Genomic DNA, 17626 nt, shown 5'->3' on the forward strand with positions numbered 1-17626 from the left:
ATAAACACATGGGACCTAATGAAACTTAAAAGCTTTTGCACAGCAAAGGAAACCATAAACAAGACCAAAAGACAACCCTCAGAATGGGAGAAAATATTTGCAAATGAAGCAACTGACAAAGGATTTATCTCCAAAATTTATAAGCAGCTCATGCAGCTCAATAACAAAAAAACAAACAACCCAATCCAAAAATGGGCAGAAGACCTAAATAGACATTTCTCCACAGAAGATATACAGACTGCCAACAAACACATGAAAGACTGCTCAACATCTTTAATCATTAGAGAAATGCAAATCAAAACTACAATGAGATATCATCTCATGCCAGTCAGAATGGCCATCATCAAAAAATCTAGAAACAATAAATGCTGGAGAGGGTGTGGGAAATAGGGAACACTCTTGCACTGCTGGTGGGAATGTGAATTGGTACAGCCACTATGGAGAACGGTATGGAGGTTCCTTAAAAACCTACAAATAGAACGACCATATGACCCAGCAATCCCACTACCGGGCATATACCCTGAGAAAACCATAATTCAAAAAGAGTCATGTACCAAAATGTTCATAGCAGCCCTATTTACAATAGCCCGGAGATGGAAACAACCTAAGTGTCCATCATCGGATGAATGGATAAAGAAGATGTGGCACATATATACAATGGAATATTACTCAGTCATAAAAAGAAATGAAATTGAGCTATTTGTAATGAGGTGGATAGACCTAGAGTCTGTCTTACAGAGTGAAGTAAGTCAGAAAGAGAAAGACAAATACCGTATGCTAACACATGTATATGGAATTTAAGAAGAAAAAAATGTCATGAAGAACCTAGCAGTAAGACAGGAATAAAGACACAGACCTACTAGACAATGGAGTTGAGGATATGGGGAGGGGGAAGGGTAAGCTGTGACAAAGCGAAAGAGAGGCATGGACATAGTACAGAGGCAGCCGCATAGCACAGGGAGATCAGCTCCTGCTTTGTGACCGCCTGGAGTGGTGTGATAGGGAGGGTGGGAGGGAGACACAAGAGGGAGGGGATAGGGGAACATATATATATGTATAACTGATTCATTTTGTTATGAAGCAGGAACTAACACACCATTGTAAAGCAACTATACTCCAATAAAGATGTAAATAAATAAATAAATAAATAAATAGGAACAAAAAGACAATAAGCCCTCCTTTCCTTGACTCTTCCTAGAAATCCCTTCAGGCCAAAAGGCCACATTCTATACAGATATACCTCCTTTTATTGCACTTTCCAGATACTGCAGGGGTGTTTTCGTTTTTTTTACAAATTGAAGGTTTTGGCAACCTTGCATTGTCAGATGATGGCTAGCAGTTAAAGTATTTTTTTAAAGATGTTGGGGGTAGGAGTTTATAAATTAATTAATTTATTTTTGCTGTGCTGGGTCTTCGTTTCTGTGCGAGGGCTTTCTCTAGTTGTGGCAAGCGGGGGCCACTCTTCATCGGGGTGTGCGGGCCTCTCACTATCGCGGCCTCTCTTGTTGCGGAGCACAGGTTCCAGACGCGGAGGCTCAGTAGTTGTGACTAACGGGCCTAGTTGCTCCGCAGCATGTGGGATCCTCCCAGACCAGGGCTCGAACCCATGTTCCCCGCATTAGCAGGCAGATTCTCAACCACTGCGCCACCAGGGAAGCCCTAAAGTATTTTTAAATTAAGGTATATACATTGTTTTTTTAGACACAATGCGATTGCACACTTAATAGACTATAGTGTAAACATAACTGTTATATGCACCGGGAAATCAAAAAATTCATGTGACTTGCTTTATTGTGATATTTGCTTTGTTGTGGTAGTCTGGAACTGAACACACAATATCTTGGAGGGATGACTGTACATTGGGGGAAAGGCTTGTGTCCATTAGGGCTTAGAAATCTGTTCCACAAGCAATTGGGTAAATACCTCATCCAATTCCCCCCAGCCTCTCTGGTCCATGGTAGACGTTGCTCATGGATTCTGGCATTCTCCCTGCCAAGTCTTCCAGGCAACCTGGTGTTCCAGGCCCTCACTGTGGTTGACTCAGAGTTGGTGAACAGGTGCCATATCCCAGACAAATTGGGAACCCCGCACCCGTTCCCCCTGCGCCCCACCTCCCCAGTGCTCCGCAAGAGCCTGTGGTCCAGGGAAAGAGGGCCTAGACGTTGGGAAGAGACTCTCCGCCCACCACCCCCCGCCAGGTGTGCAACAGCAGGCAGGTCACTTAACTCCTTTGAACCTCCGGTTTCCTCACCTGTAAGATGGGTGGATGTGAGGACCACATGAGATCATAGATGTCAGGTTGTCCACGGGAAGTGGTGGCCACCTCTGCCCACCTACCTGTGTCCTCGTTCCTCCTTAGTAGTTGGTGGTTCTTCCCTACACCCACGCTGCCACCCCACGAGCAACTCTCAGGTCCACTCATGTATCCCTTTGGATTCAGGAACCTCAGACCCACTGATGCCTCTGGCCTTTCTCTACCTGCTTGAACAAGAGTTGTCTCTCCTTCATGTGAAGGAAAAAAGTAGTGTGTTTGGATTTTAAAAGAAACTGTCAGCAATCACTTCACTTTTTGTTGTTGTTTTTTTTTGCCGTACCATGTGGCACGTGGGATATTAGTTCCCTGACCAGGGATCGAATTTGCACCCCCTGTATTGGAAGCACAGAGTCTTAACCACTGGACCTCCAGGAAAGTCTGGGAATCACTTTTAAATAATTCTACTGCCGTAGGAAGATCATGAAGTGAATTCTCCTAACACCATCAAGGCCAGTCGAGTTTTCACAGGTTTTTCATAGTGTACCTTTATATGATTTTGATGCAGAAGTTACCTCTGTGACTCACTACTGCCAGAATTTGTCCTGTTCTGTCTTGTGGTTTGGGAGGCCCCGTGGCTCCACTTGCTCCTGGCAGATTGACAGCATGGGGCCTTGCGGCGCTCTTTGTCTGCCAGTGGTGTCGGTCTCCCTTCTGTACTTTTCCGGGTTATGATGCTGCTGTTCCAGTCTGGTCAGCCACCTCCTGCCACGCCACTATGGCCCTTGAAACTACACTGCCATGTTTCCCACTTTCTAGACCATTTAAAGGCTGACGTTGGTCCTCTTTTCGTTGCAAAAGCTGCCTAACAATAGGCCAGTAGCCAAGGTGTTCAATGGACATTTCATGGCCTTTGTCATCCTCAGACTGCTAGCATCATTCAGAGGTGGAAAGGGCTTCTAAAAAATCAACTCAACAAGGATCTCTACCTCTTCCTGGTCCATACACTTTTATAAGGTAGTTTGGTCACTGAATGTGTTTGTCACCAGAAAGGATTTATCTCTATCTCCTGGGTAAAGATCAGGTCAAAGGGGTTGGGAGTTATATAGACTATTTCGAAAATTTGGAATTCTACCCTCATCATTCCTGTGTATGATGCATCTTTCTTCCCCCTAACAGCAAGCCCAGGTTCACCTGGTTGGTGCACCCTCTGGGTGGCAGCTGACCAAAGGGGGCCTCAGGAATTAATTCTGGTTCAGCCTCTGAGATTCTTTCTTGGATGACTAGTCCCAGGTCATGAAAACAATGACCACTTGCTCATTGGGTGCCCTGCCTGCCATGTCTCCCTACAGTGGCCCACATGGTCTCTGTACATTTGTAAAAATGCTTGTTCCATTTACATCTGACCTTTCCAAACAAAAGGTCTGGGTGTGAGTAGGTGATGATAGAAGAGGTAAAGCTATACCTTCTGGGATGGGAGTCACACTGATTTCGTGTCCTCGGAGGGAGAATAACAACCTGGCACCTGGCAAGGGAACACCTCAGACCCCAGGAGGTGGGTGGGGGGGGAAGGAGGGGTGTAACCAGTGCTCTTTCTGCCCTCTAGACCCAACACTGCAGGGGAGGGCAGTGCCATTAGATACCAGGAGCAGGCGGGGCCTGGGGAGGACAGGCATAGCTACTGTCTCTGCTTCCGTTAGCCATGGAAGATGAGAAGCGAATGGCAGGGAACTCACTTTTAAAGAGCAGATGGACATGGCCTTGTCTTCGGAGGGCCCTTGTCTCACCTACGTTTTTCATCCAAGTATTTCTGTCCACCTTCCCAGCTTTAATCTCGCCTCCATTTGTAAACCTTCCGGGGTAGGGGAGTAAGGGAGGGACACTTGCTGCCACCGACAGGCAGTGGTGATGGGCTCCCGTGTCCCATTGCCCTTTCTTCCTTTCAGTAATAGAAGTCCCCGGGTTTTAGTGGGTATGTGGCTGCCCAGCTAGAAACTCGCTGTTTCCCTGTCTCCCTTGCAGCTGGATGTGACCAGGTGTCTAAATCCAGACTGAAGGGATGTGTGCTGCCTCCAGGTCGGGTCCTTAAAAGGAAGTGGTGTGCCCTCCACTTGCCCTTTTCCTTCCTGAGAGCCCGATGGTGGGGGCCAGGCTCCCCACAGGCCCAGGGGCGACAGCCTGGAGGACTGCAGAGCTCCCAGAGGGAGCCCGGTCCCTGGGTGATCTCGCAGAGACACCCACTCACCTGCTGTGGACTCCCTCCAGCTCAGGTTTTCGTGGGAGAGAAGAGTGAAGCTCTCTTGTTAAGCCTCTGTCTTCAGAGTCTCTGAAAGCTGCCACATCCTAAATATAACATAGGAGCGAACAGCTGGGGATCTGAAGGACCAGGGCGAGGTCTCCCTGGACCCATTCACTCACTGACCCCACCAGTTTATTTAGCACAGCGGTGAAGAGCTACTACTTCCTCTTGAGTCTGGAAGGTCTCACACTGCTGTCCCACAACCTACTAGCCCAGTGTCCTACTGTACCTTTTAGGGCTCACCTACATATAACATGGGGATCCTGTTGCCAGTTTCATAAGGAATCATGAGACTGTGTTTGTGAATCATAATAAAAACTAACATTTATCAAGTATCTATTTACCTTGTCCCAGGCATGCTCTGTGCAAAACCATTTACCTTATGAGGTTAAGTTCCATTTGACAGAGGAGGACAATGAGGGCCAGACTGACTAACTTAATAGCCCACAGAACAGTAAGGGGTGGAGCAAGGATTCACCTGTAAGCAGACTGACCTCCAGAACCCAAACTCGTAGCCACTCTAAGCTTGCTCTAACCTGCCGTTACCACACTGCCGGACATCAGGTAACCTAATTCACCAAATGATAGGGAACACCAATTCTGAGTCACGCCCTTCCAGGCGCTGAGCAAAGCAACGAAGCTCCCACACTCCTGAATTTATGTTCTGCCGGGAGAGACAGGCACTTCCTCTCATATCCTGCACACGGTTGTCGGCAAAGCCACAATCACTGTTCATCTCCTCTTCTCACTCAGAGTAAAGACCAAAGGTCTTTGATTTACAAGACATTCCACCACCCACCCGAACCATCCCTCCTCTTCTACCTCTCTCCCTCCAGCTCTTCAGATACACAGGGACATTCCTGCCTCAGGGCCTTTGCACTTGCTACTCCCTCTGCCTAGATATGCCTCCATGTGCTTGCATGTCTTGTTTTCTCACCTTCAGATCTGTACTCAGAAAAGACTTCAGTGAGGCTTCCCTGGTAACTCTATCTGAAATCCAGCGTCTCCCAAACATACTACATAGTTATTCCCTGGTCCCCCTTCTTGCTGTATTGCTCTTCTTAACACATATTACTTTAAAAAAAAATAGAGTTCATTGAGTTATAAGTTACATAAAACCCATTTCAAATATACAATTCAGTGATTTTTAATAATTTTACCAAGCGGTGCAACTATCACCGTAAATCTGTTTTAGAACATTTTCATCCCTTCCCCCCAGTAAGATCCCTCATGGCCATTTACAGCTAATCGCCATTCCCACACTCAGCTCCCAGCAACCACTAATCTACTTTGTCTCTCTAATTGCCTTTTCTGAATACTTCATATGAATGATAACATACAATATGCAGTCTCTTGTTTCTGGCTTCTTTCACCCAGCAAAATGTTTTTGAGGTTTATGAAGCTGTAGCACATGTCAGGAGTTCAGTCCTTTTTATTGCTGAATAATATTCCATCGTATGGATAGATATATCACATTTTGTATATCTATTCACCAACTGATGGACAGTTTTGTTTCCAGCTTTTTCTAACATACTCTACATTTTGCCTTGTTCCCCGCACTAGAATGTCAATTCCATGGGGCTGGAATTTTTGCTGGTTTTGTTCAGCTCTGTGTCCCCAGAACTTGAACTGTCCTGGACACATAGTAGGTACTCAATAAATATATGCTGAAGGAACACGTGAGAAGAAAGATAACCTCAGAGAGTGGTAAGCAAGGGCTATCTATGCTGGCCACGAAGCAGGGGAAAGGGGATGGAGTGACGAGGCTCCGTGGAGCCAGCAGTTAGGGCAGCCTCCTCTAAGGAATGGACTTTGGAGCAGAGACCTGAATGCACAAGGCTGATTGCTACACACTCGACATCATCCGCAGGCCTCAGCTACCTGCTCCTGCCTAAATCCCAGCCTTGCCTGCCACTCCTGCAGGTCCAGGCAGCCAACTTGGCAGCAGGGCTGGGCTGGAGAGGGACTCGCAAGGACTCCTAGCCTCACAGCCATCGGAACAGATGACACAGGCCCCACCTCCTCCCTGGGCCTAACCTGGGCCCTGCGCAGTGTGGGGAGGGAAGGCTGGGCTCGCCTGGCTGCCCCTTCTGCTGAGTGACCCCCAGGGTGAGACAAAGGGGCCAGGCACAGCCTTGGACTTGAGCTACACTGCCTGGGTTCGAATCTCAGTTCTAGCCTGTTCACAAGGGGCTAATTTTGTCCCTTGTCATCTTAACTGGTCCCTCGGTTTTCTCATCTGTAAAATAGGGATAGCAACCATAGCTACCTTTTACTTAAAAGCCAAACATTATTTTATAAGCACTTACTCCTTGTAACTGTGTGCAGGCATGGTTGTGGGAAACTAATCCATTTGATTCTTACAACAGCTCCATATGGTAGCTGTTCTTTACAGATGAGGAAACTGAGGCCCAGAGAGGGGGAGTAACTTTCCCCAGATCACTCTGCTACTAAGTAATACAGATGGGCTTCCAAGCAGCAGACTGGTTCCAAGTGCATGCGCTTCACCCCTTCAGACACTGCTCCCAACCAAGCCAAAGGCATTGCTATAGTGAGTTAATGTATCTGAAGCCCTTGCAACAGCGCCCCAGCATGTAGTAAGTACACAAGGAGTGTCAGTATGATCACAGAGGGCACGGGGAGGCACCCTCCCTCTCATTTCTTCAAAAGCAAGGATCTGACCCTTTTAGGGGAAGCTGGTAACAGCTCTAGCCCCTCAAATCTGCAACTGCCCACACATTCCTCCCCCAGCCCCACCCACCGCCCACTTGCCAAGGCTCACTGGGTGGGTGGTGGTGCGGGGGAGACATAAGTTAACTGTCCACCCTCCCCATTTCCCAGAGGACCAGCTGGGCGGTGCCAGGGAGGGGCTCTGAGTCAGGGCTAAGGGCTCTGAACAAAGGTCTCCGGTAGGGCTCCTCAGAACTTCCGGGACCTTCCCCTGCCTCTGGCCCGGCAGACGTATCTTCTCTCACCACCATGGAGGTCGATCTGTCAGCAGGTGCGCTGCTGGGGAGTGCAGAGCTTGAGGGGCAGGGGGCCAGACTCAAACCCAGGGACTGCCTCCAACGGGACATTCCCTGCGCTTGCACCAACTCACCCAATTTCTCTTCTCTCTGCAGCCCTGGAGTCCACTTCCAAGAAGCCCCAGGGGGCAGGCAAGGTGAGAGACCCCAAGCTCGCCCCCGCCAAAGTTCAGGGAGCTGATAACCTGAAGGTAAGTCACTTCATTCGTAGGAGGGTGTTTTTGACCCCAGGGCCCCGCTAGGTCTGGGGCCTCCGACATGGGGGGATGGGAGCTGGGAAAGGGGTCCCCGGCCTCACTGCCATGCCTCCGACTAGCATCAGCACGGCCACGGCCACGAGCACAGCCACGAGCACGGGAGCGCCTCAGATTCCAGCAGCAGCTCCAGCGACTCAGAAAATGAGGCGAAGGTAGGAGGCTTAGCCCTCTCTAGCGGGTGCAAGGCGCCCCAGGTGAGGGCGGAGCCCCAGGCCGAAATTCGGGCCCGATGTCTCACAGGCGCACCCTCTCTCTCCTCTCCCTCCCCCACCGCCCTCCGCCCCACAGCCTGGCACGGCCGGCTCCGAGCAGCACAAAAGCGCCCCGGGGAAGGTCAAGAAGCCCAAGGTGAAAAAGGAGAAGAAGAAGGAGAAGAAGGAGGAGAAGAAGAAGGAGGGCAAGAAGAAGGAGGCTTCCCACTGACGGGCCTGGCCTGGGCTCATTAAACCTTCTCTCGGCCTCCAGGTTGCCTTTTGTCCCCGCCCCGCCCTTCCCCATTCCCCCTTCCCGGACCGGGCCTGCCCCCTGCTGGGCACCGCGCGCCAAGGAGAGGCTGCCCACGCCGTGCCCATCACGGTTTATTGTTTCTGGAACAGTGGCCGCACTCCTGGGGGGCGGCCTGTGCAGCTGGAGATCTCAGCACCTCGGCGAGGATGGGGAGGGAGGGACTCGGGCGGCGGGCCGGACCCTGTGGCCGGCAGGTGGCCGGGAGATGAGCGGCGGCAGCGCGGTGGCCACCGGAAGCAGCAGCTGGAGGCGTCGCGGGGCCGCCCTCACCGCACCAGGTGGAAGGTGAGCCAGTACATGAGCAGCGGCTGCGCCGCCGCCACGGCCATGGTCAGGTACATGCGCAGCTGGTTCCGCGCCCCACGCACCGGGATGCCCTCGGCCGCCGCCTCGGCCAGGATCTTCAGCCGCAGCGTCCGGATCTGGGCGGGGGAGGCGTTCACTCTTGAGCCCGCACTCCTTCCAGACTCTAGTTTCCCCCCCTCCATAGGGCAGCTGGGCTCAGGTCTCTGCTCTTGAGGAGCCTTGCTTTCTCCCAAACCTCCTAACACACGCGGAGGCCTTGGGAGCAAATGTGAGGGTTCCAAACTCAAACGCTAGGCGAGGCCTCTTAAGTGAGTGAGGTGAGGAAGTTCACTGTGAATACTCCGCCTGAGGGGACGGCCAGGCTTGGCCCTTTGGCCGCCACCAGCTTGTGTTGACCCTCGACAATTTTTCAACACAGGCCAGAAGTGCCTTCTTTTTCTTCTTAACTTTTATGCCCACCCCCTCCCCCGCCAGAATTCTACATAATGACATCTAAGTCGCAGTTGATCTGAGCAGATCCGGCCCACCAGCCGCTGGCTTCTGCCCTCTGCTCCTCACACTGAATCCTCCCAGTACCCTGACGTGCAATTATCATCATCCCCATTTTACAAAAGGGGAAGCAGGTTTAAAGAGAGGAAGTGATCTGCCCAGGATCGAGCGAAGCCTGGGTTCAAACCCAGGCCTGGTGGATCCCAGTGCTCTTAACCAGCACCTCCACTCCAGCTGGATGAACTCTCAGAGAAGCTACTTTGAGGATACGGAACTCTTTTCACCCTAAAGGAAATTCCGGTAGGAAAGCCCATCATGCAAGGAGAGTGGAGTGGGGGTGAGAGCCCACTCTAGTAGCCTGGCTGGCGCCGCCTCTTCCTTCAGGACCCCGCTTGGACACCCCCTCTTCCAGGAAGCTCTCCGGGCCCTCAGGCTAGGGCAGCCGCTCCAGGGCTCCTCAGTTCACCAGTGTGGGGCCTCTGGTCTAAACTCCCCACCTGACATCCCCTGCTTGGATGCCTCCAGGGACCCCCAACTCTGCCCAGGAGGCCGGTGCCCTGAGTCCCATCCTTCCCTGAGCCCCAGCTCACCATGAACACAAAGATGGACACACAGCACCAGCCCAGCACCAGGTAGTAGCCAATCTTTCCAAAGAGCAGGCCCATGAGGACCCCGCCAATCATCCTGTGGGGGAAAGGAGAAGGCTGGTCTGAGGAAGAAGCCCCAGGGCTGGGGGCTGGCGGTGGGAAGGCGGAGGGGGTACTCACCCAACATATTTGTAGCCCAAGAAGGCCACCAGGTCGATAGTGGTGAGGTCTGTGTTGACAGTGACAAGGTAGAGGCCGAGCAGGATGGCCAGCACCTCCAGTGTCAGCCAGGCCAACGCGGAGCTTGCCTGCAGCCCCAGGAGGTCTGGGGAGAACCTGTCAACACCAGATCTCTGTCATTCAGTTAGCTGGCTCGGACCCTCCCTAAGCATCTGCCTGGGGACAGCCTGTGGGGGGGGGTTGGGGGCGGGGCATGCTGAAGAACAGGCAAGGACCAAGATGGATCTGGGCCTTGTCCTGGAAATCCCATTCCCAGTGACAGCCCAGAAAGGTCAGGGCTGGGATAGGGGGAAGCACAGGACAGGGGAGGTGTGTGACCCTGTTGGGAGGTGGGTATCAGACACGTGAGCTAAGGCTTGAAGGAGGAAGGAGCTGATTGGGGAAGAAGGACCTTAGTCTCTGCCATATCCCCAGTGCCTCAACAATTAATGGACTCTAATGACAACTGTTTTCCATGCCACAAAGGAAATGAACAGGGGTCTATGAGTGAGAGGTGGGGGCCTGATGCAGGCTGGAGGGTGGAAAGGCTTCCCTGAGGAAGTAACATCGCAGTGGCGACATCATGAATGAACAGGTGCTCAGCAGGTGATGTAGGGGAGGAACACACTCCCCAGCAAAGGGAACTGATGTGCAAAGGCCCTGGGGAGGCAACCCAGGTCCTCTGGAGAAACAGAAAGAGGACCAGAGTGGCGCAGCAGAGTGAGGGAGAAGGTCAGGCAGTGCCAGGCTAAGGAGCTGGGGCTTGGTCTGGGGACAGGGGAGCTAGGGACAGCTTCTGAGCAGGGGGGGACATGGCCAGGCTCACGTCTCAGCCAAGACCTTCCTGCCGGAGTCGGGGTGCAGGGGGTATGTGGGGGCCGGGCAGCTGGTTAGGAGACGCCAGGGGAAGGATGGATTTAGTGTCACCCAGCACAGGATGTGGTGATGGGCTGCACACGGGTGGGAAAGAGGAAAGGGGCCAGGGTGACCGTGCGGGCTGTGTCTTGGGCTAACTGGGAACACGGTGGGGCTCTTCTGAGACAGGGGAAGCAAGAGACTTTCCTGGCTGCCCCTCAGCTCCCCCAAACCCCACACCACTCTGCCTACTCCAGGCCTCTCTTACCTATCCTGGGTCCCCAGCGCCAGGCCAGCCACCAAGACGTAGGTGATGAAAGCCATGGCTGTGAGAGGGAGACACAAAGACACTAGTCAGAAGAAGGACCATCCAGGGCCTCCGGGCACGTAAACCTCTGCCCGAGACAGGCCCACCCAGAGGGAGGAGGGCACCGGGCCGTGGTGGGTAGCGTGAAACCTGGAATGTAGAGGTCAGGAGCGTTGACATCAAAGCGCGGGGCCACTGGTGTGTCCTGCTGGTACTGCACCTCCCAGTCCTGTGGGGAGGGTGGAGGGGGCAGGCAGGACCAGAGCTGGGCTCCTGGCCCGCCTGCAGGCCCTCTCTCGGCGATCTTCCTGCCTCTCACGCCTGCCCCCGCCTGCCCCACCCCTGCCTACAGGCTGCCACCCCGCTCAGATGCTCACCTGGTGCAGGTAGGGGAAGAGGAGCAGACCCAGCTTCTTGCCCACATACGTGGTGTCCACGGCGAAGTAATACTTGAGCTTGGTGACGGGGATGAAGCGGTCGATCTGGGGAGGCAGAGCGCCAACCTGAAGCCCCGGCCCCAAGGCCCCTACCTGTCCCCCCCCACCAGCCCCGCCCACTCACGTTCTTATCCACCAGCTCCTTGCCCTGCGCGGCTAGGCTGCTCCCGTAGGCCATGGCCATGTTGGACACAGGATCACCCAGGAAGGCCGCGTGGGGTGAGGCGGAGGCTGTAGGGTAGCCCAGGCCGTCAGGCGCCCGCTGGGCCCCATAGCCTCGGCGCTGGGCCGAACTCGTGTCATCAAAAAGCTGGTGGGGGTCAGCCATGCCTGGCTGGGACACAGGTACCCTCCGCTTCGAGGCTGCAGGGGGAGAAGGGTGGGGAGCCTCATTCAGTTTGCAGGAGCTCTCCCTCCCACTTCTGCCGCAGTGGGGCACTGGTTTTGCTGTCAGATGGGTTGTCTAGTCAGGTGTGGGCGGCCTCTGCCTGCCATCCATCCATCCATCCATCCAAATAACAATGACGATGAGGAGGACAACGATGACAGCTACTGTGTACTGGGGTTAACTGTGCACAGAATCCTGTGCTAAGCCTCTTACAAACAAGGTCTCTAGAGAGACCTTCTCCCTTCATGTTCCCTCTTACTCATCCAGCTCCAGCCACACGGGCCTCAGTACTCAGTGAACACACCAGGCACATTCCCACCTCAGGGCCTCTTCACTGGCGGTTCCTCTGCCTGAATGCTCTTGCCCCAGACATCCTCAGGGCTCCCTCCTCTCCTCGAGGTCTTGGCTCCGTGGGGCCTTCCCCAGCCATCCTGTCCACAACTGCATCTCCCCTGGTGCCACCCCCTCATCCCTCTTCCCCACTTCATTCATATCCACAGAACTCAGGAACAGCTGACATACGAGCTGTTTATTTTATTCACTGTCTGTCTCCCCCACTCAAATGTGAGCCCCTGCCAAGGTGAGGAGCTTTGTCTTGCTTGTGGCTGTAGCCCCAGCCCCTAGAACAGGGTTAGAGTAGGTGCTTGATAAAAACCTGATGTAGGGCTTCCCTGGTGGCGCAGTGGTTGAGAGTCCGCCTGACGATGCAGGGGACGCGGGTTCGTGCCCTGGTCCGGGAGGATCCCTCATGCCGCGGAGCGCCTAGGCCCGTGCGCCATAACTACTGACCAGTGCTCTGGAGCCTGCGAGCCACAACTATTGAGCCCGCGAGCCTGGAGCCCGTGCTCTGCAACAAGAGAATCCACTGCTCCCCACAACTGGAGAGGGCCTGCGCGCAGCAACGAAGACCCAACGCAGCCAAACATAAATAAAAATAAAAGTAAGTTTAAAAACCTGATGAATGAATAAATGGCCATGCCCATTTTACAGATGTGGAAACCGAGGCTCAGACAGGCTAAATGACTCGTGCAAAGGGCCAAATTGAGGGAGTGACAGAGCAGGATTCCAGCCCAGGTCACCCTGTTAAATATTGTAATAATGAAACCCCAGCTGAGCACTTAAACCACACACCAGGCCGTGTTCTAAACACTGTGGATTAACTCATTTAATCCTCACAACAATCCATTTTGTGTTGGTGAGACTATCATCCCATTTTACAGATGGGAACCGTGAGCCCCAAGAGGCTCAGGCCCTTGCCCAGAGTCATACAGATGGTGTGAAGCAGAGCCCGGTTTCAAGTTTTCAAAAGATCCCTCCATTTCTTGTGGGGGACAGACTGGGAAGGCGGGGACAAGATGAGGGGAGAGGAGAGGAGGGGAGGGGAGGGGGGAGGAAGCTGCTGAGGTGGTCCAGGTGGGAGGGCAGGATGGGGTGGGCAGGGGTCGGGTGGGGAGGGGAGGGGCTGCTTCTGGCAAAGTTTGGAGGTAGGAGAGGCAGGATTGCTGGAGGTGTGCTTGGCTGCTGTAGGTTAAGGAAGATGAAGGAATTCACACGCTGTCGTCCCAGATTCTGGTCTGAGTGATCAAATGGATGGAAGTGCTGTCTACTGAGATGGGGAATATAGAGAGGGCAGATTTGAACCCAGCACTCAGGCTCCAGCACCCTGACCAATAAGCCATGCCATCGCAGCAAACATTTACTGAGCTCCTCCTCTGTGCCAGGCGCCACAGTGGGAACATGGGATGCGGAAGAGGAATCACATAATCCATGTCATGACTTTCTGTGCGCCTCAGTTTTCTCCTCTGCAGGATGGTGTCAACACTCCAGGGCAAAGTGACATAAACTCCTCACCCCCTGGCCTGGCCCATAAAAAAGTGGTCAATCCCGTCACCTATTATCAATAACTAGACCCTCGACTCTTCCTCTTCATTATTTGTAGCCTGAAAACAGACCCAGGTAGTCCTCTATCCCAGAGCAAGCAGCACTGGCCCCGGCCCACTTGTCCCCAAGCACCACTTCTCTTTTCCCTCTCCCACTTCTGGCCAAAGGGCTGGCTTCCTGAAAGCTTTAGTGTAAGCAATTCCTCCTTCTTTGTCGCCCCTCAGCCCTTTGCATTTGGGGTTCTGCTCTCACCGGTCCCCTAAATGCCTCTGCACTACCAGGCCAAGGCTGTAATTCCACTCTCCTCACACTCAAGCTCCTTGGCAGCACTGAGGCCCTTGCTCCAAATGCCAACCTCCAACTCTGCTCTCTTGGCTTCTGACACACTGTACTACCTCTTTCTCTTTCCTGTCGGAGCCCCACAAACATCGACTGAGCACCTCTGTGGGTTAGGCTCTGCTGCGGCTGAGGTGGATACAGCAGTGAACCAAAACGGAAAAACTCCTGCCTTCACGGAGCTGATGTTCTGATCGGTCCTTCTCAATCAGTGATTTCTCTCCAGCTCCCTGAATTGTGTGCCCCAGTTTTCCACCCTTACCCTTGTCTTCTGTCTCTCACCTAGGGCAATCTCACCACACCCATGGCTTTCACAGCCACCCACCCTGTGCCCTGGGCTGTCTCTAGCCATCACTTCCTGCCAAGGCCCCAGCAGGGCCTTTACCTCTGACATCAGTTCTCACCCCCCTGGTCTCAATGTTACCCTCCCTTCTCAGACTCTGTCATCTTGCACCTGACTTAAATGTCCTCCTACCAGCTTCCCCTGTTCATTCTTAGCCCCAACAACCTCCTTTCCAGTCAGCAGCCAGAATGATCTCTCTAAATGTAAAAGAGAATATTTCATGCCCTCTGCCTGAGATCGGTGCCCACTGCGCTGAGAATAAAATCCAAATGCCTAGGAGGCCCTGCATGACCCAGCCCTGCCAACCACCCTGGTTTGCTACCTCTCCTGGGACTCACTCCACCAGTCACAAGGGCCTCCTCCTCTCGGGCCCTGACCCTGCCTAGCTCCTTGCCCCCTCAGGCTTTTGAACATACAGTGCGATCACCTTGGAACACCTTCCCACAATTAACACCTGACAATGCAGCACTCAGGCCTCAGCTCAAAAGAGTCCTTCTCAGAGAGACCTTCCTTACTCCTCAGTATAAAGCACTAGCCCCACACTGTTCTTTCTCATAACATCCAGTGGTTCTTTTTTCTCTTCCAAGTACTTGTCACAATTTCTGAATCTATATTCATTTGTCTACTTGCTTACTCAGCACAGGCCTCCCACGCTTTTCCCTCGCACCATAAATCAATCCCCTTCCCCGGGCTAATTCCTCATCATTCGATGTTACCTCTTCCAGGAAGCTTCACTGACACGGCTGGGCTGGCTCGTGTTTCCTAATCTGGGCTAACACAACACCTCCATCCCAGCCATAACCACTCTGATTGTGCTTCCCCAATCCCAGCCCTGACCCCTCTGCTTGCTCTTCTCTTATCACAGCTCCATCACGCTAGGCTGTCGCTGTCTTCTGCTCTGTACTGGTAAGCTCCATGAAGACAGGAACCAGGACTGATGGGCACGGCTGTATCCCCAGCATCGCCTACCACAGGGCCAGTCAGGCATCTTACAAAGTTGAGGGAGGAATGCATGCATCATGTCTTAAGGCCTCCTCAACCCCTAGTCAGTTTCCGGCTTATTCCCTTTACAGTCCTAATCACTCCCGAAATTATCCCGCTGCCTAGTTTGCTTCCAACTTTAGTGTCTGTCTTCCCACTAAACTCTGAGCTTAAGTTGCCAAGTTGCTGGTTACTACTGGGTACCCAAATTGCAGCACAGGGCCTGGCACAAGGGAGCTGAAGTAAGAGATGCTGAATGAATAAATGAGACACACTCACACTCCCGGAGATGAAGAAGAATTTAAAGAGAGATACAAATTCACAGACATGGGAAAAGGGGATTAACAGCACAATAAACACAGGTTCAAAGCTTAAATGAGGGGTAAACACGGCCCTCTGCGATCACGCAGGGCTATGAACGCCGTCCTAAGGTGCGTGGGCAACAGCCCAAGGACACGGAAGGGTGGGGAGAGGACAGACGGCTAACTGCAAATGAATGAAAGTCGCGTTGTTCTGCACATCACACAATATCCTGCCCAAACTTGGTTTCTTCTAAAGGAATTTCCTAAAGAAAAGAAGGATCGAGTCCAATGCGCCCCCTACCCGGACCTGGCATCCCTGCGCTGTGCACACCTCGTAGCTCCAGATCCCTGACCTCGTGACCTCCGACCTGTGGCGACCTCGCCAACTGCCGAGGCAGCCCCGCCACGCCCCGCCCTCCCTATCTCCTCGGTCGGCCACGTACGCCACTTACGCTGCCGGAGCGTCCCCGCCGTCGCCAAGCCTGCCGGGTGCATTTTTCGCTGCCGCCGCCGCCACCGCAGCCCCAGCCACGGTTCGAAATGTGCCCGCCCGGCTCCCGTAGCCACGCCTCACCGGCCACACGACAGCCAATGGGCGTCACTATCGCGCAGACGCCACGCCCCCTCACGGAGGCCCAGAAAAGCTGGCGGGTAAGAGGGGAGGGCTGGAGACCGGTGACGTTAGGCGAGTGTCAGGCCCGCAGGGCAAGGAGGGCGGAGCCCGGAACAATCGAAGGAGTAGGCGGTGTCGTGCATGATGGGAAATGTAGGTGTCGAGCGAAGAGGGCGATGGGAAATGGAGTTCTCTATAGACAAACGCTCAATTTGGCTCTTGAGAACACTGGGGAGCGAGAGAAGGGTGTGGAGCAGGAGAGGAGAGACCCGTTAGTGCTCCCCAGGGGCTAAGCAGAGTTGTGCAGGCTCTAGCGCTTATACAGTTTGGGCCGACTTTAGGTATTAAAGTGATTATTTAGAGGGAGAAAAGGATATCCAACAAGTTAGGTGGGAAGAACCAGGTGTCTTTCCTCAAGACGTATTGTTAGAAAACAAAATTAGGGACTTCCTTGGCGGTCCAGTGGTTAAGCCTCCGCGCTTCCAGTGCAGGGGCCGTGCGTTCCATCCCTGGTTGCGGAACTAAGATCCCACATATGCCTGCGTGATGCGGCTAAAAACAAACAAAAAAAACCCCACAAACAAAACAAAACAAAAAAGCCCAAACTAAACCGAGTAAAATTTCTTAAATTATTTTTTTACTGGAGTATAGTTGCTTTACTAAACCGAGTAAATTGAAGACCTACAGGATTTATTCAAAAATTTATGAATCGGGCGACATCCCATGTAGTAAATAGAACGGAGCGTGAAGGAGTTGTACAAAATGGAGGTTTTTTTATAGAAGGAGGCAAGGAAGTTATTAGCAAGAGAAAAGAAAGAATTATTTCAGGCCAGGTCACCTTCTTTTGGTGGGAGGGTGAGAATCTATCTTATAGAATACCTCTTCTTCCTTTGCGGGGGTAGGGGTGGGGGCGTGGGGAGTGTAGAAATGGTGAGGTCCCACATGACAGATTACCTCGCTGGTGCTGACCCGGAAATTCCAGACTGGCCGATTAAGATTACCTTCCTGGGGAAGGACAAAATTGCAGTTAGGTCAGATGTTAAAATCTAGGTTTGGTATCATGGGCTTTAGCACGAGTGACGCCATTTGGGGTCTGTGGTTTTCTCTTTAACAACTTCTTTAGACATTTTCCCAAAAAGTCATAAAAATGCTCCTGTGTTGCAACCTGGTTTCCCTGGTTTGCCCCAAAACATTATAACCCCCAGCAAGTGAGCACACACGGGCACACCTGCAAGTGAGGGG

The 17626-nt window shown here is 52.8% G+C and overlaps 2 protein-coding genes across 3 annotated transcripts; one reads left to right on the plus strand and one right to left on the minus strand.

Moving 5' to 3' along the window:
• Positions 1-7391: 7391 nt before the first annotated feature.
• Positions 7392-8293, plus strand: LOC307066168 (immortalization up-regulated protein). The gene is made up of 4 exons (XM_079723271.1): positions 7392-7551; positions 7673-7767; positions 7893-7985; positions 8122-8293. The coding sequence occupies exons 1-4, from the start codon at positions 7530-7532 to the stop codon at positions 8254-8256; spliced, it is 345 nt and encodes a 114-aa protein (XP_079579397.1). The 5' UTR covers positions 7392-7529; the 3' UTR covers positions 8257-8293.
• A 100-nt stretch (positions 8294-8393) lies between these two features.
• On the minus strand, positions 8394-16266 carry LOC307066167 (protein YIF1B-like; the record flags this gene model as incomplete). 2 transcript variants are annotated; one of them, XM_079723270.1, is made up of 8 exons in its annotated part: positions 8394-8762; positions 9726-9819; positions 9903-10058; positions 11065-11122; positions 11254-11332; positions 11481-11585; positions 11665-11903; positions 16215-16266. In XM_079723270.1, the coding sequence occupies 8 exons, from the start codon at positions 16264-16266 to the stop codon at positions 8607-8609; spliced, it is 939 nt and encodes a 312-aa protein (XP_079579396.1). In that variant the 3' UTR covers positions 8394-8606. The 2 variants fall into 2 exon arrangements, with proteins under 2 accessions (XP_079579396.1, XP_079579395.1); XM_079723269.1 differs by lacking the exon at positions 16215-16266 and having other exon boundaries at positions 11665-11956.
• Between the last annotated feature and the right edge of the window lie 1360 nt (positions 16267-17626).

Source organism: Hyperoodon ampullatus, assembly GCF_949752795.1.
Source record: "Hyperoodon ampullatus genome assembly, chromosome: 18".
NCBI lineage: Eukaryota > Metazoa > Chordata > Mammalia > Artiodactyla > Ziphiidae > Hyperoodon > Hyperoodon ampullatus.

Bases quoted from the DNA above. Each gene is read 5' to 3' on its own strand.
- LOC307066168 (XM_079723271.1), top strand. From the start codon at position 7,530: ATGGAGGTCGATCTGTCAGCAG. The intron at 7,552-7,672 runs GTGCGCTGCTGG...TTCTCTCTGCAG, and splicing joins GGAGGTCGATCTGTCAGCAG to CCCTGGAGTCCACTTCCAAG. The intron at 7,768-7,892 runs GTAAGTCACTTC...GCCTCCGACTAG, and splicing joins AGGGAGCTGATAACCTGAAG to CATCAGCACGGCCACGGCCA.